This window comes from Trichomonas vaginalis, chromosome II (assembly GCF_026262505.1).
Source record: "Trichomonas vaginalis G3 chromosome II, whole genome shotgun sequence".
NCBI classification, from domain to species: Eukaryota; Parabasalia; order Trichomonadida; family Trichomonadidae; genus Trichomonas; species Trichomonas vaginalis.
In genome coordinates, this window is record NC_067204.1 from 24,084,785 (window position 1) to 24,111,909 (window position 27,125).

Consider the following 27,125-nt stretch of genomic DNA (forward strand, 5'->3'; position numbering starts at 1 on the left):
GATAATGATGGATTTACCTCTCTTTATGCCGCTGCATTTAATAATAACAAAGATTTAGCAGCAATTCTTATTTTGAATGATGCAGATATTAATGCAAAAAGTAATGATGGAATGACTCCTCTTCATATTGCTGCAAAAAAATAATTACAAAGACTTTGCGGAACTTCTTATTTCATATAATGCCAAAATAAATGCAAAAGATAACAAAATATCAACACCTCTTCATCATGCAGTATTTAATAGGAGCATTGATGTCTTGAAGCTTCTTATTTCGCATGGTGCGAAAATTAATGCTAAAATGAGTGATAATTATACTCCTCTTCATGTTGCTGCTTATATTGACAGCAAAGATATGGTAGAAATTCTTATTTTACATGGAGCAGATATCAATTCAAAAGATAATAATGGCTGGACGGCACTTCATATTGCTGCAAGAAATAATAGCAAAGATATCGCAAAACTTCTGATTTTGCATAACGCAGAAATTAATGCAGAAGATAATAATGGGTTTACTGCTCTACTTATTGCTGTAACTCATAATAGCATTGAAACACTAAAACTCCTTATTTCAAATGGTGCGGTGATTAATCAAGGAACAAAACCAACTTTAATCCAATTGAGCATGAATTAATTTAATATTTAAAAAAGTATTTATTGATTACAAAGGATTAGTTAAAAAGGAAACAGTTGTTAAACTCAAAATAATAAAATAATAATAGCTTGTGAGGCTTGTAAATTTTCTAGCTTTATATTTTCAGAGAAATTTCTCTGTACATAGAAAAAAATGTCAATTAGATTCAATCAAAGATAAGGAGATAAATATATCTCATGGCATTATTCATAATTCAAATTTGACAACTCTAATATTATCGTGATATTCATTTCCTCACGCATTTATGTGGCTTGAGTTTGATCAGAAAAATAAAATGTTATAAAATAAATATTAAGATTGGTAAATGTTTAATTTATTATAATCTTCGTATTAGATAAGAGATCAAGAAAAAAAAGTCACAAAAAAATTATTGAATTCACATTTTTATGACAGAAGTATTCCTGAGTGAATTAATGAATATGTTTAAAGATTACGAAGATGCGTATCATGCATTATATCAACTAAATACATACAATCAAGACGAAATTAACAAAATTTATCACATAATTAAAAATTCGTTGATTGAAACAAAGTCTTTGTCGCCAACTCAAACTTTAAAGACTATTTGGGGGATTTTACCTTATAATATGAAATATTTTAAGTCTTACAAAGAAATTTTCAAAAAGATTTATGATGATTATCATCCAATTCTTTCACAAATAGATATCCAAGATATTTCTTATGTTTTGTGGTCCGATTTGACTGATGAACATGGAATTTCATTATCAGAAAAATTTAATTTCCAAATCATAACTCAAAAAAACAAAAATTATTCGCTAGACTTCCTTGAATATAATAATAATATCTACAGATTAATTGTGGATGATGACATAAAATCATTCATCTTTTTCGTTGAAAGGGAAGGATTTATTCCAAAACAAGTTCTTGATAGCGACTTGTATCCGTCAGAATCTAATTCATTACTTGAACTATGTTGTTATTATGGATCTGTTAATTGTTTTAAAATATTAATTACAAAATTCCACTCCGAAATCACACAGAAATGTCTTCAATACTCGTTTTTAGGTGGAAACGCAGATATTATGAATGAATGTTTGAAAGAGCAAGATCCGGATGATACTTGCATGGAATATGCAATTATCTCACATAACATTGACTTTGTTAGTTTTTTAATTAATGAATTCGAGTTAGAAATTAATTTAACTAGTTGTACAAAATTTCATAATTTTCAAGCCCTTATAGTATATTTAGATCAAACAAAAGATATCAACGGTTGCTTTGTTCATTCATTATTACTTGATCTCTCACCAATTTATCAGTACTTCTTTTGGAGTGGTGCAGATATAAATGCGCATGATGAAAAAGGAACAACTGCTCTTCAGGCTGCAATATATATGAATAATACAGATGCAATTGAATTTCTTATTTCTAATGGTGTAGAAATTAATGCCAAAGATAACGCAGGGAATACATATCTTCACCTGGTTGCATTTCGTAAAAATATTAATTTGGCAAAATTTCTAATTTCGCATGGTGCTGAAATTAATGCGAAAAATAATGATCGATCTACTCCACTGCATGTTGCTGCGTTTCAAAATTGCCTTGATTTATCGGAATTATTTATTTTGCATGGTGCTGAAATTAATGCAAAAAATGTTGATGGTTGGACGGCTCTGCATGCAGCTGCTTATCAAAATGGTAAAGAAACAGCAGAGCTTCTTATATCTCATGGTGCAGAAATTAATTCCAAAAATAATGACGGTTCTACTCCTCTTCATTTAACAGCATATCAGAAAAGTACGGAAACTGCTGAACTTCTTATCTTACACAATGCAGATATTAATGCAGAAGATAACAGCAAACGGCTTCCTCTTCATTATGCTGCTACATATAATAGTAAAAATATAGGGAAACTTCTAATCTCTTATGGTTCCAAAATTAATGCAAACAGTATTGAAGGATACACTCCTCTTCATTTGGCGGCAATGCTAGATAGTAAAGATATGGCAAAACTCCTTATATTGCATGGTGCTGAAATTAATACAAAATGCTGTAATGGCCATACTGCTCTTCATATTGCTGCAGAAAATAATAGCATCGAAACGTCTAAACTTCTTATATTGCATGGTGCTGAAATTAATGCAAAAGGTAATGATGGCTATACTGCTCTTCATGTTGCTGCAGAAAATAATAGCATCGAAACAGCAGAACTTCTTATATTGAATGGTGCTGAAATTAATATAATTAATAAAAATGGACAAATTCCTCTTCATCTTTCAATAATTAAAAATAACATAAACATGTCAAATATACTTATTTCACATGGTGCTGATATTAATGCCAAAATGGATGATGAAACTCCTTTCAATTTTGCAGTAAATAACAAATTGAACGATATTGTAGAATTACTTATCTCACATGGAGCTCCAATATCGTTCAATGATGTTTAAAAAATGTTATTGCTTCGATATATATTTCGACCAAAAAAAGTGCCATAAAATTTTATGGAGTTAGATAAATTTAGCTATCAAGTGCTTTTTAGTCTATATAATGATTACGATAATACATTTAATGAATTATACAGACTAAATACTTTCAATGAAGGCGAAATCGAAAAAGTTTACAAAGATATCAAAACACAGTTGATCGAAACTAATTATTTTTCTCCATCTGATATCATAAAGATAATATCATCTATATCAATATACAATAACCGCTACATAAAGTCATATTGGATACTTTTCAAAAAGATATATGAAAAATATCATCCAAAACGGATCAAAAACATCTCTCCTCTTTTTGATTACTTTGTTTATAAAGAGTATGGGATCATTTTTGATGAAACTAATAAAATTGCCTGCAAAGAATATGAAATTAAAAATTATTCATTAGAAGTTCACGAATTAAATACATCATACAGAGCAATAATGGATGATGACCTAAAATTGCTTATATCGATAGCAGAACAAGAAGAATTTGACAAAGATCAAAAGCTATTAAGTGATTTTTATCCAAAATTTCAAGGCGATTCATATCTTGAACTATGTTGTTATCATGGCTCTGTTGATTGTTTTAAATTTTTAAGAACAAAATTTCACTCGCAGATCACTGAAAAATGTCTATGGTATTCATTTTTGAGTGGAAACCAAGAGATTATGAGCGAATGTTTGAAATTTCAAAGACCTAATTTTGTTTGCATGGTTTTTGCAGTTATATCACACAACATTGATTTTGTTTCATTTCTTATGAACGAGTATAATTTAAGGATTGACTTAACTTCATGTGGAACTTACAATAATCTTCAATCATTTTTAGTATATTTAGATCAAACAAAAGATATCAACAGTTGTTTTGTGTATTCTCCTCTTTTCAGAATTCCTTCAGTCTGCGAATACTTACTTTCTCATGGTGCAAGTGTCAATGCAAAAGACGAAATGTGGAAAACAGCACTGCAAGTTGCAGCAATGAATGACCTTAAAAATATTGCAGAATTTCTTATTTCACATGGTGCAAATGTCAATGAGCAAAATTCTAATGGGTGGACATCTCTAATTATTGCATCAAATAATAATTGCATTGAAACTGCAGAAACTCTTCTATTACATGGGGCAGATGTAAATGCAAAAGAGTATAGAGGAGGGAGTTCTCTCCATTGGACATCCTGGACTAATAGCAAAGAAGCAGTTGAACTACTTCTTATGCATGGTGCTGATATTGATGCTAGAGATCATCATGGGAAAAGTCCTCTTGACTACGCAATAGAAAACAACAGTAAAGTAGTAGCCGATTTTCTTATAGCGCATGGTGCAAGTGTAACTAAATAGTAGAAAGAATCTTTCATGCCCTAACTTTTTTGGATGATTTTTGAGTTGGGGAAAAAAAAATACCGATTATTTTTTTTCGAAACTGAGCTATATAAAGAAATAAATAACACATTTATACTATATAAATGTGTGCATATTTTAAATATAAATATGTATTATTATTTATTTTTATGGAAATAGAAAATTATATTCATGAATTTAGGATTAAATACTGTTATATTATAGTATCATGTAGAGTTTTTGTATGATATTATGAATATCTTATTCATTTATGCGTGTAGCATTACAAGTAGATATATTACAAATTTTCAAAATCTTCAAAATACTTACTTTTTTGGTTTAACTAATTGCCTATTTGAGAATTCGGCGATATGCATTTTTTTCGCTAAAAATGTGCTTTTTGATTTCGAAATTTTAGAACCGTTATTTTTTTGAAGATTTATCAAAAATTCCAATATTACAGATGTATGTTATTTTATGTACTCTATTAGAATGTCTGCTTGTTTTCGAGTTTTGATCAAAATAGAAACATAAGAAATCTCTTTATCTCCTCATATGGTGCATATTTTCACGTTCTGAGAGCGGAAAACGCATTTTTGGAATGCATAGATTCCGAATCACATGGGAAAAATTAGGTTTTAATAAGAAAATATACAATTTATGAAGTAATAAAACATATAGTAGTATAAAAATGAAAAACTATTTCCTCATTGGTAACGTATAAAAGTGAAACAGCCTAAAAAATCGGAAAAATTTGTATCTTTTCGCTCGTTTCAGCCAACGAAAGCCCCCGACAACACAGTGAAACAGCAATTTAACAATTTTCCAGCATAAGCATGCGAATAGTACAAAAGCAATTCCGAGATGCCACCACAGTAAAGTTTCAACACTGTATGTATCAGAAGGAAACAGATGCGAAGTAAAGAAGCTTGGCAAGGAAATTAATGTTGAATACAAGAACAAAACCCAGTTAGAGTCGCTCATAAAGGTTCCTTTATTATAAAATATCTGAATAAGTAAGAATCCTGCAAGTGTTACAAAGTATGGTGTGCAACATTTGATTCCTCCAGAATCAAGAGTTATTAAAATGCCGAACAACGTAAAAATCCTACAAAACCAAATACAACAAGATAATAAGAAATCTGATTGGCGAAATATTGAATAAATTTTATTTGAATCAGCCCGTCCTTCTATTGCTGCTCCGATTTTAACCCGAACTTTGTATAAGGAATAATTTTATCGCCTAACTTTTGGCCAATAACTGTCACGCTTTTTGGTCTCCAAAATTCTATATATAGGCCTGGAGAAGAATTTTTCGTGAGTGTAAAGGTATTTCCATGATATGATAATCCTGAAAGTGTGAAAGGTCCTGCTTCAATTTCACGAGAAAGAAATTGAACTTCATCAATGATGACATCATCACTATCGTCGTCATAAATTTGTTTCCTTGATAAGAAACCACAATAAATTGGAATATCAAACTTTGGATCAGTTATTGCCTGGTATTTGATTTTGTCTGTATTATATACTACCAATTGACCATCTGGGACTGTTGTTGGATCTTCTTCAATATTGATCGAATTAAATGTATCTTTAAGGATACCCTTACATTGCGTAGTTAGAAAGAGAATATGATATTGTCATGATTGCTAAAGTTTTAGGCTCCAGAAATGAATATACATCAAACTGAAACAATTGATAAATTGAATGAACTTTTGAGAGGTTCTCAAATAAAAAAAATTATCTAATTTTTTACAATATTACTATTATTTTATCCACATATGTATATATAGTAATTTGAGAAAACTTTTAGGAAAAAATAAGTTTAATAAAAATCTGAATTTTACTTGTTGTGGGATTGTTATTAATTGACACTCCAGACGTATTACTAATAGTTATGCGTATGCAATTAAAGTATTTCTGATGGACAAAATGTGAGATTTATATCAGATAATTCATTTCTACTATTAAGTTATTCATTTATGAGTTTGCACTTATTCGCACTAAATAAATAACTATTAAAAATTGTTTTAATTAATTGACACCATATAATAGAGTGAATTTTGTTTGATCAAACAACAATAGATGATAGATATAAAGCCAAGAAACTTGCTATTAATATGCTCTACTTGCTATTTCAATGTAAGTATGATATTTTCTAAATGTTTCGTTCAGATAACTTAGATATATTAGTCAAAATTTGAAATTTTAATAGCACATATATTAAAAATAATTATTATTCATAAAAGATTAATGAAATAGTAAAAAAATCAATCAAATTATAAAAATACAACATTTAGAAGAATTCTTATTATCCTTCAAAAAGTCAGTATTTCTGCTGTAATTTTCTACAACATTGTAGTTATTGCACTTTGTCTATGGATTTGTATATATGTTATATATAAATTATATATCTAAACTGCCCATAAGTGCAATTTTTATATAAATTGTTTATTTCTTTAACAATTTCATATGAAATATGCTTTTTTAAGCGTATCAAAGCTGTGTTCTTAATGTGCATGGATATATCAAGAAAAATGTCGAAAAAAAATGTGAATTCACAAATTCACTGAATTTTCACCGTTTTTTGAATTTTGCTACAGCACTAATATTAAATAATACTAAAATCTTCTGTCTTTGTAAAAGAATAAATTCTGACAAAAAGTGCTCGTTTAAATTTAATGATCATCTGTATGACTAAGTGGTAAAAAGTGTTTATGACCAAAAAGGGTTACATGCTTAGTCTATTTTTCTGACAGGATACTCTAGATTTACATGATCTCTATTTCATATCTCCGTTTTTAGATTCTTCGACAGATTTTATGATAGAAAACCAAGATTAACAAATTTCCGGCATGTTAATGAAGAAATCTGCAGCTACCCTCAATATTATTTCAATAATCAGTATCGTTTCTCTTACAATTTATTTTTTTCTCAATAATTTAACAAGAAATAACAATACACACTTGGTTTTACGTATAAAAGCTAAGTGTCGAACTTAATCAACTTTACTTACTTAGCAAATGAATATTTTTGTGGTTGCGAGTTCTGAATGCTGAAGTTTTAGATTTCTCTATAAATGATATCATTGCACTTACAATGTTGTTCCAGCCTATCGCATAAATCATAGAAAATCCAAAAAAAAAAATAATATAAAGAAAATTCATGTCATGAAGTTCAAAAAATACCGTGTAACATTAAAATTTATTATGCATAATACATTTTAGCTATTATTGATTTTTTTTAATTTTCGAGAAATTGAATGGTGAGTCCGATAGAGAAATTTTTAAAAATCCTAGTGCCTCATAGAAGTAATTTCCCTCGTCTCCCATACTTCCAAATGTATGCATATGACATAAACTTTTATGCATTACACAAGTGGCCAATAATATCTATAGAGTAAAAAATTAGAAATTTAATTTTTTTATATGATAGTTATATTTCAGATTTGCGAGCGTAACTTTTTTTTCCATGGCATGCTTGTTTTAAGAGCAAATGATCAAAATCGTCCTTCAATTATTGAAGGAGCTGATATCTTTTGAAAATTGAATTGAAAGGGTATTCAATTTTCAAATTTCCTCTCAATTTTGGAAACATATCAACTCTATGAATTAACAATTATGTGCCTTCACAGTTTATCAGTCATATAAGGTGCTTATAAAGAAAAAAGTTACGCTCGCAAAATATGTTTTTATATAGATTTCACATAAAATAATTATGTAATTTCTAAAAAGAATATTTTTGTTCTTGAATATTAAAGTGTATTGTAGTTTAAAAAGTTTTAAATATGTTGCTAAAATTTCAGGTTTATAGCTCATGTCTAGCATGACTTCTTCGTATGCGCAAAAAATCTGACACGTAAGGGTATCCTTAAGTAACTTATTTATATATTTTATTCAAGCGTAACATAATTCATAATAAATCATAGCAATGGAGAATATGTAAATAAGTACTCTTTCAGGACTCAAAAAATTTTCAATCATAGAAAATGTATTTTTTATAATTTTGCGAGTGCGGGACAAATTTGCCAGGTGTCACTTTTTCAATAACCTTAAATTACGCTTTTCTAATTTTTAAAATAACCTTAAATTATATTTGAAGAAATTATGTCTATGATATATGTTTTATGCTAGAATCTTGGAGTTTTCATGCACTACACAAGAGCTCCAAGGTTCCAAGAGTGAATGCTCAATAGCAATTATAGAGATGTACCTTTTCAAAATGACTTTTACTGATTAAATTTAATCAATAGAAGACATTTTGAAAAGGTACCTCTACAATTAGATATACAAGAGATTCAAAGCTTCATTTCAGATAGATTTGAAACTTTGAAACTCTTGGTAGATTTTGAGTGAATGCTGACAATCATCTTTGAGAAGGTTTTCTTTAAGAAAACCTTCTCAAAGAGGTTTCTCAGGAGCACTGAGGCTCCCTTTCGTAATGATTGGGAGCCTTGGGGCTCCTGAGACGAAGAATGGCTTCGCCGAATCTTTGATCAGCAGAGGCCAAATGAAAAGGCCTCTGCTGATGGATTCTCAGGAGCCCTGAGGCTCCCTTTCGTAATGAATGGGAGCCTTGGGGCTCCTGCAGCAGAGTATCGCTCCGCTCCATTAAATTTTTTTAAAAAAAGTGCCGTGTGGCAAATTTGTCCTGTTCCCTAATTTTGCCAAAAGACATAAATGACATCGTTGGGAGCAAATGATTGATGATTATCTGATGAAAGTTGTTAAGCAACACAAATCCAATCATTTTTAAAAGCTAATTTGTAGATAATTTTAACGTGGCATAATTTTTTTGGGTCTCACATTTTCTTGAGGGTCTTGGGTATTATTTAAAAAAAGTTGTCCAATTGGGAAATTTTGAATAGTCTACAATACTTACAAAAGAAGTTTATATTCTCATTGATAGGCAAATATTTTGTTTTTTGCGATCAAGCACAAAAAAAAAACGATCAAAGTGGCTCTCAACGTGTAAGAATACGAATTCTTTGCCACGTTGTAGATAAATAGATGCCAAATGCCACGTGCTGGCATTCATATCAGGAGCTTTATATTCTAAATATATATGCTCTTGTAGGAAAAATTAAAAAATTCTATTGCATATTACACTTTTCCGATATTTTTGGGGTTGCATTTTGTCTCTGACAAAAAGTCGGAAAAAAATTTTAAAATTTTTAATAAAAAAGATAAAAAAATCGATTTATTTAGAAAGAAGTAATTGAGCAACAGAATCTTCAGTTGTTTGGCGATCTGATGCCTTTGTCATTTTCCTGATTGCGTTGTCAATCTTTGACAATCTGTCTAACTCACTTTTAGCCTTAGAAATCAACTGTTTGTAAGATCTTTCAGAGAGTGCAGATTCATTAGTATTTGCATAAGATTTGAGTTCATTTGCAGCGAAAATGATGAGATGGTTCTTCTCATTATCACTCTGTTCCTGTTGTTTAGAAATTCTTGCGTTGCAATCTGTTTCAATCTTCATCATTTCAGAGATATGTCTTGACTCAGATAACTTCAATTCTCTGTCGCATTCTTCCTTTGTAATTCGAACTTCTTCAATCAATGTCTTCTTCTTGCGTTTAAGCTTAGAAAGCTGTTTCTGTAACTCCTTGATTTTCGCGTCAAATGTCTTGATTTCATTTGTAAGTTTTTCGATTGTTTGACGCTGATTTTCAGAGTTTTCTTTAAGTGATTCAATTGCTTTTTCATAGTTATCAATTATCTCTGCTTTCTCTTCTTCATGATGTTTCTTTTCATTTGCCAATTCTTCTTCCATGTTGTTTCTTTCATCCTTGTTCTTTGCTTCCTTCTCGAGAAGTGTTTCTTTCTGGGAATTGATGACTTGTTTCAATCTCTCGATTTCTTGTGCTGCATCTTCTAACTCACTTTCTGTCATGTTAAGACGTTCTTCTGCTTGTCTTATTTCAGCGCGCAATGACTGATCCAAGCGAGTTATTTCGTCTGCTGTTGATTGTGCTGCGTTCTCCTGTTCAGCCATCATTGTTGACTGCAAGTTGTCGTTGTTTTTGCGTGCTTCTCTCAAGAGCTGTGTCAATTCTTGGTTCCTTCTCTTCAATGATGAAATTTCTGATGTCGCCTGAACTAAATTTGCAGAAATTTCTTCGAGTTTGGCGGATTTCTCATCGAGATCTGCTTGTAAATCAGATTTCTCTGTTTGGTATTTCTTCTGTAATACTTCTAGTTGTTGTTTCAAGTCTTTAACTCTTCTGTTTCTTGACTCCAAATTGTTTGCTCTTTGTTCCAATGTTTGTTTCAAATTCTGGAATGTTTCAGTGAGATCTTCATCATCTCCAAACATTTCTTTGAACAGGTTATTCGTCTGTTCGTACTGGTTGTTCTTTCTTCTCATTTCATCGAATGATTTCTTGAGATCTGTCACTTCTTTTACAATTGTTTTTCCGCTGTCAGAAATGAAGAAATCGATGTTCTTCGCGTCACCGGAATAAGCAATTGTCAAATCAACGATGAACGTGTTCAATATTGATTTGAAGTTTGCGAGTGTTTCGTTTGCTTCAAATGCTGCTGCATCGCTTTCATCAACATTCTTATTGTAGTAATCAGCGATTGCTTTGAACGCGTTTCTTAATTTCGATGATGTCTGGAGAGCTTCGTTGTTTCCGATTGCTGCAACTTGGTCACTGAGTTCTGTATCGAATCCGGAGAATCTCCATGCTGATGATGGTAAAATGTCGTCTTCCGTGACAGTTGGTTTCGTTTCGTATCTGTGTTCTGCTTCTGTCAAATCCGCTGTCAATTTTCTGATCTGTTTGTCACATCTCGAGAGTTCTGACTCTAAATGATTTGCGTGGGCGGACAATCTCGCGAGTTCACCTTTAGTTGATATTGCCTCGTTGATTGCTGCTGAGATCTGCTTCTTTTGTTCGGAAATTGTTTGTTCAAGTAAATTAATTTTCTTCTTGAATTGGTCTTGCTCTTTCTTCTGTGTTTTCTCTGGATTCTCTTTCAGTGGACTCAAATTAGATAATGTCTTCCTAACTGTCTCTAATTCAAGCACTGTTTCGGAATGAACAGTGGTCAATGCATCAAATGTCACTTTTTGTTTAGAAACATTTAATTCTAATTGTTGGCGGGCTTGTGAAGCTTCTGCGAGCTTCTTCTGGAGATCATCCTTCTTGGCATTGACAAGCTGAAGCTCTGCGGTCAATTCGGAGTTACGGGTGTTGAGATGATCTAATTCTTGATCGGCGGCTGTACGTTGTGAAACTCTGGAGGTCGTAGATGGTTCTGGTTGGGCTATGGTAACACTTCTGGAGGTAACTGGTGTCCTCTTTGGTGTAGTATTCGTTGGTTTCGGAGAATTCAAAATTGAGCCCTCGTTAGGGATATTTATGACTGTAGATTCGTGAAGAGCGGATCGTGTATTGGCAATGTCTGATTTGAGAGCATCGATCTTGTTCTCAAGTGTTGTAATTGTTTGTTTCTGATCTTGTTGTTGCTGTGAAGCTTCTTCTTGTGTCGCTTTGAGCTTCTGCTCGTATTGCTTGATTTGGATTGTGTACTTGGACTCTTGTTCCTTGAGTTTACGCTGAGCAATGTTCAATTGCTCCTCAAGAGAAACGCATGTGTCCATAAGCTGCTTGTTTTTGTTGCTAAGGGATCGCAACTTGTTCTTCATGTTAGCGACGTCTGGAGCTGGTTGCGAAATTGGAGTCTTTGTTGGAGATTTCTTTGGAGAGCCTTCTGCTTTCTTTGGCGAGCCAGCTTTGGCGTCACTATCCTTCCTCTCTTCTAAATATGTGATAACATCTTCGATTGAAGAGAAATCTTCTGAGAAACTGTAATTTGCGGCAGAAATGACGTTCTGGTTCTTAGTCTTGAGTAATTTAATTTCGGATTCAAGAGAATCTTTGTCGCTGACGGCGTCGTCTAAGTCTTTGGAAAGTTTTTCTATTGTTTGGTTTAATTCTGACTTAACGCGATCAATTTCTCCGTTAAGATCTTTCTGATCGATTTGGCGTTGCTCATCGTGAGCCTTACGCTGATCAGCAAGCTTTTGGTTAGATTCTTCAAGCTGCTTCGATAAGATCTCAATCCTGTGGTTCAAATCTTCGTTCTCGAGTGAAAGAGATCTAATCTTTTGCTGCTGATCTTCGCTCTTGGCTGTAACTGCCTTCAAAGTGTCACTAAGGGTTATTGCTTGATTGAACTGTGCTTTTAAGACTTCATTCTCCTTTGTGAGCACGGCAACTTTGTCTTCAAGCTCTTGCAAGCGACCTTCGTCTACCTGCTGCTCGGGATCATATTCTTCATCTGAGTTCATTATTTTTATCGCAAAAACGTGACAATGTGCTCAATATGAATTTTGAGAGCTTGGTTATTCACAGTTTTAACTAATTATTCTTAATAATAAGGGTTTCGTTTTGCGAAAAAAACGTACAATACGCAATTTCGCTAAAAAAACATTTAGCTAGCAATTTCGACCTTTGACTCCACTCAAGACGTCACTTTTTTAATTTTGCGGTATCATATTTTTGGAAAATCTTTATGAATATTATATAAAAAGTCTCTTTAATATCTATATTTCATATTTTTATCGATTTTTAAAGTTTTTGCGAAAGTATTCAATTATTTTTGCTATTTGGTCGGGTAAATGTCAGATTTGCGACATTTTCTGATATGATATTCAGATTCTACGTTGATAATAATGCTTATAGAACCTCTTGCTATTGTGTCAAAATTGCGAAACCGATAGCAAAAATATTCGCAATATCAAAATTGAGATATTGAGTGAATTATGCATTATAGAGATTAAAAATCTGATTTGTGAAAACATCTCATCAGTTTCTAGCTAATTCAAAAATCTTTACTATCTTATTCGATTAAAATGAAAAGGGAATAGTTTCATTATGCTTTAAATGACAGCCTTATAATATAATCATAGTTTTCGCTCAATATGCAGCATTTTTTTTTCGAAATCTATGGTCAATATCCTAAATACTGATTGCTTTGCATTCATATCTCTTACATTTTCTATACCCACATCAATATTCATTGCTATTCCTATCTTTTTCATTTTTGTTTGTTTCTCATAATTTCTCAAAAAACATGATAACTTGATATTTGCAAATATCATACTTTATAACGTAAATAAGAACTTGACCTATTAAGAAAAGCAGTAATGAAAAGAAAATCTGAAATTCATAAAAATTACAAGTTTCTGATGACAATTAGCTTAATTAAACCAGGTACAAGATTATATAATTGTATTTTCTATCCAATTATCCATATAATATCTTATCCAGAAAAAATAACTTGATCAATACCAAATGATTTTTTAACTAGTAAATAAAGTATTTTCTTTACACACACATTGTATATCATAGTTTTTTTTTGGTTTCGCAAAACATCCAAAAACAAATATGCTATAAAAGTGACAATTTTAGCAAAACGAAACCCTTATTAATAATGACGAAATGGGTATTCTAAGTTTAATATTTTCTAAATGTTTACAACAATTTTTTATGTCGAGCGTAACAATTTTTGTGAATAATAAAAAAAAGTAGCGGTTTGTTCGACCATACCTTATTTAACCCTGCTCATCCAGAGTCACCATCAATATGGAAACTCTTTTCACTACAGGGGATAAACTGAATGTTAAAAGCTCATTATTTCTGGTGGAATGGTGTGTTCAGGCATTCAAATATTACTCTCATTTTAAGAGTTTTTCCATATTTTTTTCGGATTTGGATGATTTCGATAGTGTATTTGTAAAATGTCAATTAAGTCGTATTGTAATATACATATAAATTTGAATTATTAAGTCACATTTCTATATCCGGAAATACGATCTCTACCGTTGTAAGATTTGGAAGTATGTAACGATTGTTCTAAGTCGTGTATGTCATGAATTAGATATTATTACCTTTTGATAATGAAATTTTTTTGAGTCATATTTTATATAATTTTGAAATTTCTCACCTTCGTTAGCATTTTCTTCGGGTAATATTATTTCTTTGAGTGTGATTTCTTCTGGAGGTCCGTTAACTTGTGTTAGCTTATTATATATGTCAATTACTTTGTCATGACCTTGTAACTTGGCCTAGTCTAATGGTGTTCTTTTAACTTTGTCTTGTGAGTTCGGATCAGCACCATATTCAAAAAGAATTTGAAATACTACAGCTGAACCGTTTTCGCAAGCTTTTTGCAAAGGAGTTTCTTTAAAGTTGTTTTTGGGATCAACGGTAGCTCCAAACGCTAGTAGTAGCTTTACAGCTTTATCTTGTGATAGCCAAGCAGCAAGATGAAGAGGCGTATTGCCTTTACTATCTCTAATTTCTGTATCAGCGCCTTGTTTAAGTAAAATAGTCAAAAAATCAATTCTAAAGTTAAGGATTGCAATATGCATTGCTGAATTTCCTTTGAACACTGCATTAATATCGACGTTATATCTAAATAAATCATAAAGAGTTTCAACATCACCATTGGTGCATGCTGTTTGAATTGGAAGGTGTTCATCATTTGGTTCATGAGGATTTGCACCTTTAGATAATAAAAACTTAATTATAGGATTGCAAGCAACTTGGCAAGCACGATGGAAAGCTGTGTTATTATACTTATCTTTAAGCTGGATGTCAGCTCCATGATCATATAAAATTTGAACAATTTCAAAGTGTCCAAACCAACTTGCTAATTCAATTGGGGAATATCCTTCTATTGTTTGAGCATTTATCGATCTGCCGCGACTTAATATTTCATTCATCATATCAAAATAACCGTGGTTAGCTGCAAAGTGAATGGGCATCCAATTATTGTTATTTGGCAAGTTTGTGTCTACACCTTTATCATAAAGGTATTTCAAACACCTTAAACTTCCATAAGAAGCACAAATGTGAATTAAACTAAACGTTTGGGAATGAAAATCAACAAGTGATATATCAGGAATTCCTGATTTTGGCTGAGGACCCTTCATTAGCTCTCTGTTAAGTATTTTTACATTATCATTTTTGCAACAATGAATTATTAGATCAATTCCAGTAAGCATTTATGAATGACTGTTTTGATATTTTAGCTTTTATAGCATTTGAATCATACCTCTGATTCTTTTATAAACATGTTTGAAGATTAACAATCAATTCAAATTAGAATTTACTTCACGAATTCATTATTGTTTTGTAAAATATCGTAATTGAAAAAATTAAGAGAATAATATTGTTATTATGTTATAAATTTCGATCAATAAAAAAATATTATTTATTTTAATGAGTAGCCTTGTGAAATTCACTTTATTCATGTTTGGCATACAATTACTTCAAAGAAAATCATAATTCAAAGATGGAAAAAAAGTCGAAATGTAAAAAAAAAAACTTTTTCCAATGAGCGATATCATGAATCGAGTTTATGAATCATTGCAAATGTTCGACAATCATTCCATCACGATATACATCAACGATCATGCCTATGATACAAATCTTTTTATTGGTTTGGCAATTAGCGATAAATTGCGAAATGATTTTTATTTAAATCGATCAACTAAAGAATTTCGATTCAATATAAACATAAGTGACACAAATACATATAAAATATTTGAAAAGATATTGAAACTGCAAATTCCAGAGAACATAGGAGATAAAATTGCAATTGACTTTTTAAAACTAGGAGAAGAAATGAAAAGCAAGTCATTAATGTCATTCTTTATTAATAGATATGGCAACGATACATACACCACTGATGATATACTCATAAAAATCAAATACTGCAACTATATTGGTTACACTGAAAAAATATTCGATTTTATATGTGATAATATAGATTCAATAAATCATAATGATCTTATTGATTCTATCGCTGAAGCTGGATTAGATTTTGCAGAACAATTGATCATTCATATGAAAAATAGAAATTTAAACACAAATGATATCATATTCTCTTTAATCAATAAAAATCCTATATTCATCGAAATCATATCATATCTAAATGATGACTATACTGAAATCAGATATGCAATAGATTCACTCAAAAACTTATCAACTAATGAAGGAAAATCATCAATCATATCAATTTTCAAAACAATTCTAGATAAAAGTAAAGAAAAAGATTTCAGAATTAAACAATTAGAGTGTGAACTTACAACAACTAAAGACGAATTGACAAAATTACGTAATGAAAACGCAAAACTTAAACAAGAACCAAAGCAGGAGGAGAATAACAAGAACTCTTCTGATTATGATACTCCCTCATCATCTTCATCATCTGATGAAGAGAAGAAAGAGGAATTCGACTCAATGCCTGTCAAGGAACACAGGCACAAACACCGCAAACACCGCAAACACCATTCCCACTATAAGGGTGATTGAGAAATTCCACAACAGAAAATACTGAGCATAATATATTAACAATTGAAATACCATTTATAAAAAGGAAACACACATTTCTTTGATCCATTTTAACGAGAATAAGAAGTTAATAAATTCCTTCAAATAGATAAAGATATAATAATACAAAATCAGATGAAATTTCAAAATTAAGATTAGAAAGTGAAAAAAGCAAATAACTTGTTGAAAAAGAGTGGCAAATCGCTACCAAACTGTAATTATATATAGAATAAGGTTCCTAGAACTTTATGATTTAATTAAAATTGCTTCAGAATAAAGATATATAGCAACACTCTTTTATCATTCTCAAAAATGGAATCTTTGGATATTTGAGATGTTTAGTTTACAAAAGATTTTACTCAACACAGACTGAATTTCCTTTGAACACTGCATTAATATCGACGTTATATCTAAATAAATCATAAAGAGTTTCAACATCACCATTGGTGCATGCTGTTTGAATTGGAAGGTGTTCATCATTTGGTTCATGAGGATTTGCACCTTTAGATAATAAAAACTTAATTATAGGATTGCAAGCAACTTGGCAAGCACGATGGAAAGCTGTGTTATTATACTTATCTTTAAGCTGAATGTCAGCTCCATGACATAATTGTCCAACCAACTTGCTAATTCAATTGGGGAATAGGCTTTTATTGTTTGAGCATTTATCGATCCGCCGCGACTTAATATTTTATTCATCATATCAAAATATCCGTGCTTGCAAATTATTTCTACTTATGTTGGCAAAAATATGTAAATGAAGTGAAGTGAAGATAAAATACCACACTTTTCCAATGTGCGATATTATAGGTAGAGTATATGAATCATTACAAATTTTCGATAATCATTCTATTAAGATATACATCAACGATCATGCCTATGATACAAATCTTTTTATTGGTTTGGCAATTAGCGATAAATTGCGAAATGATTTTTATTTAAATCGATCAACTAAAGAATTTCGATTCAATATAAACATAAGTGACACAAATACATATAAAATATTTGAAAAGATATTGAAACTGCAAATTCCAGAGAACATAGGAGATAAAATTGCAATTGACTTTTTAAAACTAGGAGAAGAAATGAAAAGCAAGTCATTAATGTCATTCTTTATTAATAGATATGGCAACGATACATACACCACTGATGATATACTCATAAAAATCAAATACTGCAACTATATTGGTTACACTGAAAAAATATTCGATTTATATGTGATAATATAGATTCAATAAATCATAATGATCTTATTGATTCTATCGCTGAAGCTGGATTAGATTTTGCAGAACAATTGATCATTCATATGAAAAATAGAAATTTAAACACAAATGATATCATATTCTCTTTAATCAATAAAAATCCTATATTCATCGAAATCATATCATATCTAAATGATGACTATACTGAAATCAGATATGCAATAGATTCACTCAAAAACTTATCAACTAATGAAGGAAAATCATCAATCATATCAATTTTCAAAACAATTCTAGATAAAAGTAAAGAAAAAGATTTCAGAATTAAACAATTAGAGTGTGAACTTACAACAACTAAAGACGAATTGACAAAATTACGTAATGAAAACGCAAAACTTAAACAAGATATTTCAAATCAGAATGATGAGTTAACAAAAATGAGAAGAGAATGTGTTTCTTCAAAAGATGAAATAGATGCATTAAAAAGAAATAATGATTCAAAGTCAGAAGAAATCACAAAACTAAGATTAGAAAATGAAGAAGGCAAAATATTTATTGAAAAAATTGGTGAATATTTACCAAAAATAAAGAAAATCAATAATATGAATTTAGTTGGATCAAAATTCAACGAAGTTTATGACTTAATTAAAACTTCTTCTAATGAAAGAGATATGGCAACAATCTTTTATTATTCTCAAAAAGTATCATCTACTGTTGAACCAAAAATGGAAAATTTGAGCGTTTATTTAACATCACCAAGTCGGGGAGATTTTCAATTAACTAAAGATTTTATTGAATGTGGGCAGGATGCATTTCTTTTAACTAATAAACATAGAACATTAGTTCATTTATTTGCAGAAAAAGGTAATCTTGAAGCCATTAAATACTTTATGAGGTATAATTATGATTTAAATCAGAAAGATATTGATGGGAATACTCTTCTTCATTTGGCAACATTGAATTGTTATTATGATTTATGCGAATATCTATGTTATCAACCTAATATTAATGTTAATATAAGAAATAATAGCTATGATACTCCATTAGATATTGCTAAGAGAAGAGGTTATGATCGAATTCGAGATCTTTTAAACAAAATATAAGTATCATATAATAAAAGAAAGTAAGTCTCTGTAAAAGAAGCATGTTTATATCTAACAGAATAGCTAGAATAGCTATAATATATTTGATAAAACGAAATAATAAAAATAAAAAAAAATTAAATTATATCTGATAAAATGAAATCTAATTGATTTCGTTTAAATACAAAAATTACTAGTTAATTATTTAGTTAAAGAGCCTTCTATTTTATCCAAACGCCTTGAAATTTTAAGAAATTCCAGATTTAAATTGCTTTGCATATTAGAAAGTTGTGATAGGAAATTGAGCTGATATTTATCGAATTCTTGAATGATTTCTTGAGTAAAATGAAAATCAATTGAAGATTTTTTGGATTCGTTTGATTTTTGTGTCTTTTCTGGAATTTCTTTTGGTGGCTCAACTACTTGCTCATTTGTAATTATTACTTCATTAAAATCGTTCTTTTCATTAACATCATTTCGAAATGGGGAAGAAAATTGTGCAGGAGGTGAAAGTTGTAGAGGAGAAAGTAATACTTTCGACTTTTTATTATAATGTTTACTTTTATCGATATTTAAATGCAAAGCGTCTGTCTGGATAATAATATTATTTGGATTTCGTTTGTTTTGCTTATTTACTTGATTTATTATTTCTCTAGCTGATCTAGGAGTTCTAACTCCTGATCTCTTAGCAGCTCCTGTCATACTAATTTAGCTGCAAAATCCTATTTTCTAACGGATAAAATAATAAATCTTTTGAAAATTAATGTAAAACCAGATCATCATTTAAAAGCCTTGTTAAAACACAAAAGCCTTATTTTATTGGAATCTCTTCATTATATATGATGAAATTGAGAATTATCATTGAATACTGATCAAACAGAGTATAATGATCTGAATTTTCATCTCCATTATATATACATACGATCTCTTAATTCCAGAAAGTCAAATCTGATTATAATCAAATATTTTTATCCAAATTTTTATTAAATATCGTTACATCCTCATAAGCATGCTTCTATAAAATGATCAAATTTTGGAATTCTTAAGGTGACAAGTGATTTTTAAAATTTTGTAACTAATGAGAATAATCAGTGCCTAAAGTAATGGAAATCATGGAACTCTCAGGGGAAAATCCTTAACCACAAGTTGATTGATTCATATATGTATATATTTCTTTTAAAAAAAGATTAATGTATTAAATATGAATTTTTTAAAAGTCATGTTTAAAAAAAAATACCAAAAAAAGAAGAAGCAAATAAAATATATACCCTATAATTTTATGAATATGGCACTTTTCGTCGATTTTCAAAGAATTAAATCGCTTCTATCTCAATAACTAATAAACATATAAGATTTTTGAAAGTATATATATAGTGTACTACATCTCAAGATATTATTAATATGTATTAGAAAGAATAATATATTGGATTTTGATATCACAAAATGACTTTTCAATTTATTGTAGTTCCTCACAGAGTTGAGATTCTACAAAATTCTTTGCAGATAATTTATGAAGGGATGATAGACTAACGAACTATAGATACATGAATTGAAAATAAAAAAATCGATTAAATATGAACCTTCATAAACCGTTTAAGAAACTTAAAAACTATTCTTTATTGTTTATTTTGGACGAAGTTTAATATGATTGTGGTTTTATTGGACAATAATCGAGTAACGGAAAAATATAACATTTATCTATAAAGTGAAAATTTAGAGGTATATTTCGTAAGATATTTCCTCTCTGATTACAAGAACTATTGTGAGCTATCAATCTAATGAAAGAGAGCAGATTTGGCCGTAATGAAAATGCAATACTTCGAAAATCAATGCAAAAAAGATTAATTTGTTAGAAACAATCGACTATGACACTGAATTCTAAGAGCAAACGTTTACATTAGGATATTTTGATCATTTCCAAATATTGCAAAATTGCATTTAAACAAGTTAAGGAGAATACTATATTAACCGTGTTGTAAGGAAATATAACAATTTTAAAGATTTTGCGACAGAATTTGAAAAAATATGAAAATCAGATATATAAAAATTGAATAAAATAACATTATGATGGAATATAAGTAGATGAGCTATTAATGCTGCTATGATTTAAAATTGAGTAGTAATGAAATAGAATTTCGATTAAAAAAATTAATGTAATCGTATGAAAGCTTTGATCCAAATAATTAATATTCGCAAATATTTTAACCTACTAATAAAATTCTGATTATATTAAGATATTTTAAAAATGAGATTCCAAATTGAATGGTGATGGAGATGAAAATTTTTAAAAATATAAATAAGAGGATAAATTGATTGAGATATTAACTAGTAAATATTTGAAAAAGTAAATTATTTGAAATCCTTTAAAAATGTTACGGATAAAAGCTATATAAATAAAATGACTGGTGTGGTTGGTTAGCTTAATGTGTAATATCAAAAAGAATTAATGGGTGTTGTGAAGTGAGCAACTTTGAGAAGAATCATTTGTGATTCTTGTCAAAGTTGAATCAAAGACAACAATTGATAGACAATTGTTGTCTTTGTGTACAACATTCACTTGAATTATAAACAATAACAAGTGTTTGTTGTTCACTGAGCAACTTTGAGAAGAATCATTTGTGATTCTTGTCAAAGTTGAATCAAAGACAACAATTGATAGACAATTGTTGTCTTTGTGTACAACATTCACTTGAATTATAAACAATAACAAGTGTTTGTTGTTCACTGAGCAACTTTGAGAAGAATCATTTGTGATTCTTGTCAAAGTTGAATCAAAGACAACAATTGATAGACAATTGTTGTCTTTGTGTACAACATTCACTTGAATTATAAACAATAACAAGTGTTTGTTGTTCACTGAGCAACTTTGAGAAGAATCATTTGTGATTCTTGTCAAAGTTGAATCAAAGACAACAATTGATAGACAATTGTTGTCTTTGTGTACAACATTCACTTGAATTATAAACAATAACAAGTGTTTGTTGTTCACTGAGCAACTTTGAGAAGAATCATTTGTGATTCTTGTCAAAGTTGAATCAAATTTTTATTTATTTCATGTATTTCTTTTTTAATATCGATATTCCTATTATTATTCTACCGTTTATTAATAAAAATATTTCTTGCAAAACCTTAAAAATAAAATTTTGGATTCTTCCTGTAATAAACAGAAATTCATCAAAAGTGACAGCTCTCAATTTTTTGACATTTGTAAATTCTAAATTGAATGAGAAAAATGAAATAATACTAAGCATAATACAATATTCTAGATTTAATTATAATTAGGAAAAAGTTAGTTTTGAGAGTACTTTTCATAGGCATATAGAATGAAATCTTCTGAAAAATAATATCACATAAACTCATATTATTTTCTAATATATAACTATTTTATATAAAAATCAAATTCAATGATCTTAAAAGCGAAGGATAAACCTCAAAATTTACGAATATAATGAGTGGGAATATAATGCTTATCTATCATAAAACCATATGAAATATCAATTTTTGCTTTACGCCTAATTTTTGACGACAATTAGCAAAAAATGTTAAATGTTAACACTCAGTCCATTTGAATATGAAAAATAAAATTGACTTTGATTAAATGTTTTTATTTATCATGCAATTCTTCTTGCGACCAAAGATTTGAATAAAACTTCAAAAAATAAGATAGCTTAAAAAATAATATACGGTAGTGTTTACTAATAGATGAATAGTATATAAATTCTATTAAAATGGATTTGATCCAAAAAAATATAAAACCAAAAAATAATTGTTATAATTTAAATGAAGAAGTAATTAAAAACGATTTTTTTATGATCAAATTTTATATATTTTTTTGGATCAAATCCATTTTAATAGAATTTATATACTATTCATCTATTAGTAAACACTACCGTATATTTTTTTAAGCTATCTTATTTTTTGAAGTTTTATTCAAATCTTTGGTCGCAAGAAGAATTGCATGATAAATAAAAACATTTAATCAAAGTCAATTTTATTTTTCATATTCAAATGGACTGAGTGTTAACATTTAACATTTTTTGCTAATTGTCGTCAAAAATTAGGCGTAAAGCAAAAATTGATATTTCATATGGTTTTATGATAGATAAGCATTATATTCCCACTCATTATATTCGTAAATTTTGAGGTTTATCCTTCGCTTTTAAGATCATTGAATTTGATTTTTATATAAAATAGTTATATATTAGAAAATAATATGAGTTTATGTGATATTATTTTTCAGAAGATTTCATTCTATATGCCTATGAAAAGTACTCTCAAAACTAACTTTTTCCTAATTATAATTAAATCTAGAATATTGTATTATGCTTAGTATTATTTCATTTTTCTCATTCAATTTAGAATTTACAAATGTCAAAAAATTGAGAGCTGTCACTTTTGATGAATTTCTGTTTATTACAAAAAAGAATCTTTACAAAATATACATTTACTTTAATTAATATTTAAAAACGTGCTCTATCAAAAGTTCCAAAAATTCACTATTTTAGCTTTTCTGATGTGTCACTTTTGATGAATTTCTGTATACAACACTTCCTTCTCATATACTGTACCCTTAGTTCTTTATTTTTAAAAATCTTATTTGGTGGTTACTCTCAATTTTCTCAATTTTCTGAGCAATCAATTTACTTTTTTATATCAAATTTTAATGAATATCAAATCTTATAAACAAGATGTTGAAAATATTGATATTGGTGATTGTGTCTCCAAGATACCATTTCCTGTTGACAAAATAGATGCATTTGACGAAAATATCCTTGTTTTTACCCGGATTGTTATTTATTACGACTTTAAAATTTTAGCATTAGAATCCGATGATACATATCTATGTTATTTTCAATGGCAAAACAAATCAACACATAATAAACAAAAGAAAATAGGTACATTATTGTATTCTTTAATGAATAACGAAATTTCACTAGTAGACTTTATAATGCAAGATCAACAGTTCTCTCTTAACCGTTACATATGGTGGTGTCTAGACCAAAGCGTTCCAGAATTCTTCAATCAGATACTTTTCATTGTTTTTACGCATTTCGATCAAGATTTTATCTTTTATAGCGGTCTTTTTTCAAATATTATTGATAATTATAATGATTACAATTCTAGCAAGAAAAATTTTTTCGTTCAGATAATTTGCTATTGTATCTTAAATTTCGAATTTTCACAGAACGATCAACAAATAATGTACCACTTTTTATTGGAGGAAGGACTACTTGAATCATTTAATAATAACAGTCTAAGATTTAAAATTGATTTATTGTTGGCTCTTGAAAAATGCTATTGCATATTCGGAAAGTATGATTTTATGCATGACAAAATTGAATTAATAGATTTATCATATGAGAGCCAATTATTCGAAGAAAATTGCCCAAATTTCTTAGAATACTTGATTGAATTAACAGATGAGGATGGTTCATAGAAGTTTATATGAGGATTTACTTTGAATAAATATAATTTTAATGAATTAAAAATTAATTTTATATATTTGGCTATTGTTATTATTTTTAGAGTATATGAGTTGGGGCAAAGTGAAACAAATTTTTGACATAAAAGAAAGTCTTTGAAGAGAGTTAAAGAGAAATTTTTAAAAGATTAAAAAAATAGCATATATAAAATTTAAGGATTTGATATGGTAAGGAGATATTATTTGTGACTGTCTCGCAGAATGAGACGTTTCTCTACAATCTTCTTATTCCACATTAATTTTCTTCTCAAATCAAGTTTTTATAGTATACTAATTTTTATTATGAATATACTATAGAGGCATTAGTTAGTATGGTTAAGTTGGGTACTGTGGCACTGCGCGCCTCCGTACACCACTTAACGGTTTTGACACTTTACGAAACCGGTAACGTATATTTTACAACACAAACGACAACACTAACTTAACCTTAAATATTTACAAAACCACCACTCACTTCACTTCACTAACAAAACTCACTAATGTAAAAAAATAAACGTTCTCACTATCGTTCTCACTAACGACTTCACTAATGTTCTCATAAATTTTCCTCAATATCTTCATCATCAGTGTTAACCCTATTGTAGTCATACTTGAAGCCATAAACTTTCTCTAACTTCTTAACGTACAATTTACATAACTTACCTTCGTCATCATATGGTTTAATGATATAACTATTTCTAACTTTATACACAGTCAATGAAAAGTCAACTGGTCTCGGATGTATTTGAAAGAACATGTTATGCTCAGGAAGGAAGAATAAAGAGTGTGGTAGAATTTACGAAAAAGTGACACTAGAAAAGTGACACTTAACCTTAAATTTTCAAACACTATTTTTTGATTGTATTTATATATGTATATATTTATATATGTATATATTTATATATGTATATATTTATATATGTATATATTTATATATGTATATATTTATATATGTATATATTTATATATGTATATATTTATATATGTATATATTTATATATGTATATATTTATATATGTATATATTTATATATGTATATATTTATATATGTATATATTTATATATGTATATTTATATATGTATATATTTATATATGTATATATTTATATATGTATATATTTATATATGTATATATTTATTAGAAACTGCTTCATGCTGTGTTGAGTATTGTTGAATTGGAAACTGCTTCATGCTGCATTGAGTATTGTTGAATAATTTGAAGTAGTGGTTTTTGAAATCAGCACCCCTATGAGAGCGCTGGCGACCGAAACACCACTAGTAAGATTGTGTATTAGAAACTGCTTCATGCTGTGTTGAGTAAGCTTCGATGTCTTTGTAGGATAGCTTTCTGAGAGCGAAACAAGATAGTGTTGAAAAAAAAAATTTGAAAATCTGAGAGACTGTGCAAGAGCCAACGACCAAAACACTACCAGTAAGATACAGCAGTAGTAGCTGCTTCATGCTGCATTGAGTATTGTTGAATAATTTGAAGTAGTGGTTTTTGAAATCAGCACCCCTATGAGAGCGCTGGCGACCGAAACACCACTAGTAAGATTGTGTATTAGAAACTGCTTCATGCTGTGTTGAGTAAGCTTCGATGTCTTTGTAGGATAGCTTTCTGAGAGCGAAACAAGATAGTGTTGAAAAAAAATTTTGAAAATCTGAGAGACTGTGCAAGAGCCAACGACCAAACACTACCAGTAAGATACAGCAGTAGTAGCTGCTTCATGCTGCATTGAGTATTGTTGAATAATTTGAAGTAGTGGTTTTTGAAATCAGCACCCCTATGAGAGCGCTGGCGACCGAAACACCACTAGTAAGATTGTGTATTAGAAACTGCTTCATGCTGTGTTGAGTAAGCTTCGATGTCTTTGTAGGATAGCTTTCTGAGAGCGAAACAAGATAGTGTTGAAAAAAAATTTTGAAAATCTGAGAGACTGTGCAAGAGCCAACGACCAAAACACTACCAGTAAGATACAGCAGTAGTAGCTGCTTCATGCTGCATTGAGTATTGTTGAATAATTTGAAGTAGTGGTTTTTGAAATCAGCACCCCTATGAGAGCGCTGGCGACCGAAACACCACTAGTAAGATTGTGTATTAGAAACTGCTTCATGCTGTGTTGAGTAAGCTTCGATGTCTTTATCAGACCACCTTTAAATTAACCACTCACATTCTCACTGTGGTCCATCTAAAATTTGTAAGCTTTATGACATAAAATTATATTATATGCAGGATCCCACCTATTACTTAATCTTTTTGGAATAAATGTTTTATAATATTTATCGATTGATTGTAATTTTTTGTATAAAAAAAGTTTTTTATTTATATTAAAAATATATTCGGTTAATGATATTATCTTATAATTTGTAAATAAATCTAGTAATAAAATAACTTTAATAGTTGGCGTCACTTTTTCGAAAATTCTGGTTTTTTCCTTTATACACAGTCAATGAAAAGTCAACTGGTCTCGGATGTATTTGAAAGAACATGTTATGCTCAGGAAGGAAGAATAAATGTTTAAATGTATGTTTGTTATATTTTTCGATTTGTATGAGTTGCTTTTGTTCTGTCATTTACATCCAAATAAAAATTT

General features: G+C 29.5%; 8 protein-coding genes and 1 pseudogene across 9 annotated transcripts, besides 7 other annotated features; 5 read left to right on the forward strand and 4 right to left on the reverse strand.

Moving 5' to 3' along the window:
• Positions 1-298: 298 nt before the first annotated feature.
• TVAGG3_0600180 (proteasome regulatory particle assembly) lies at positions 299-631 on the forward strand (the record flags this gene model as incomplete). The annotated part of the gene is made up of 1 exon (XM_001317626.1): positions 299-631. The coding sequence occupies one exon, from the start codon at positions 299-301 to the stop codon at positions 629-631; it is 333 nt and encodes a 110-aa protein (XP_001317661.1).
• A 407-nt stretch (positions 632-1,038) lies between these two features.
• On the forward strand, positions 1,039-3,063 carry TVAGG3_0600190 (ankyrin repeat and protein kinase domain-containing protein family; the record flags this gene model as incomplete). Its single annotated transcript, XM_001317627.1, has 1 exon — positions 1,039-3,063. The coding sequence occupies one exon, from the start codon at positions 1,039-1,041 to the stop codon at positions 3,061-3,063; it is 2,025 nt and encodes a 674-aa protein (XP_001317662.1).
• Positions 3,064-3,117: 54 nt separating this feature from the next.
• On the forward strand, positions 3,118-4,509 carry TVAGG3_0600200 (protein kinase protein; the record flags this gene model as incomplete). Its single annotated transcript, XM_001317628.1, has 1 exon — positions 3,118-4,437. The coding sequence occupies one exon, from the start codon at positions 3,118-3,120 to the stop codon at positions 4,435-4,437; it is 1,320 nt and encodes a 439-aa protein (XP_001317663.1).
• A 304-nt stretch (positions 4,510-4,813) lies between these two features.
• Positions 4,814-5,154: a mobile genetic element.
• A 3,292-nt stretch (positions 5,155-8,446) lies between these two features.
• Positions 8,447-9,095: a mobile genetic element.
• A 445-nt stretch (positions 9,096-9,540) lies between these two features.
• TVAGG3_0600230 (biological adhesion protein) lies at positions 9,541-12,758 on the reverse strand (the record flags this gene model as incomplete). Its single annotated transcript, XM_001317629.1, has 1 exon — positions 9,637-12,738. The coding sequence occupies one exon, from the start codon at positions 12,736-12,738 to the stop codon at positions 9,637-9,639; it is 3,102 nt and encodes a 1,033-aa protein (XP_001317664.1).
• Positions 12,759-14,517: 1,759 nt separating this feature from the next.
• On the reverse strand, positions 14,518-15,459 carry TVAGG3_0600240 (spectrin binding; the record flags this gene model as incomplete). The annotated part of the gene is made up of 1 exon (XM_001317630.1): positions 14,518-15,459. The coding sequence occupies one exon, from the start codon at positions 15,457-15,459 to the stop codon at positions 14,518-14,520; it is 942 nt and encodes a 313-aa protein (XP_001317665.1).
• Positions 15,460-15,790: 331 nt separating this feature from the next.
• TVAGG3_0600250 (EP4 subtype prostaglandin E2 receptor binding) lies at positions 15,791-16,771 on the forward strand (the record flags this gene model as incomplete). The annotated part of the gene is made up of 1 exon (XM_001317631.1): positions 15,791-16,771. One exon carries the CDS (start codon positions 15,791-15,793, stop codon positions 16,769-16,771), a length of 981 nt encoding a protein of 326 aa, XP_001317666.1.
• A 373-nt stretch (positions 16,772-17,144) lies between these two features.
• On the reverse strand, positions 17,145-17,411 carry TVAGG3_0600260 (spectrin binding; the record flags this gene model as incomplete). Its single annotated transcript, XM_051239745.1, has 1 exon — positions 17,145-17,411. The coding sequence occupies one exon, from the start codon at positions 17,409-17,411 to the stop codon at positions 17,145-17,147; it is 267 nt and encodes an 88-aa protein (XP_051097569.1).
• Positions 17,412-17,583: 172 nt separating this feature from the next.
• On the forward strand, positions 17,584-19,091 carry TVAGG3_0600270 (annotated as a pseudogene). The gene has a single exon. A coding segment is annotated over exon 1 (1,508 nt).
• A 149-nt stretch (positions 19,092-19,240) lies between these two features.
• TVAGG3_0600280 (uncharacterized protein) lies at positions 19,241-19,793 on the reverse strand (the record flags this gene model as incomplete). The annotated part of the gene is made up of 1 exon (XM_001317633.1): positions 19,272-19,772. The coding sequence occupies one exon, from the start codon at positions 19,770-19,772 to the stop codon at positions 19,272-19,274; it is 501 nt and encodes a 166-aa protein (XP_001317668.1).
• A 2,434-nt stretch (positions 19,794-22,227) lies between these two features.
• Positions 22,228-22,264: a mobile genetic element.
• Positions 22,265-23,449: 1,185 nt separating this feature from the next.
• Positions 23,450-23,486: a mobile genetic element.
• A 93-nt stretch (positions 23,487-23,579) lies between these two features.
• Positions 23,580-23,617: a mobile genetic element.
• Positions 23,618-25,322: 1,705 nt separating this feature from the next.
• Positions 25,323-25,360: a mobile genetic element.
• A 1,606-nt stretch (positions 25,361-26,966) lies between these two features.
• Positions 26,967-27,125: part of a mobile genetic element that runs on past the window's edge.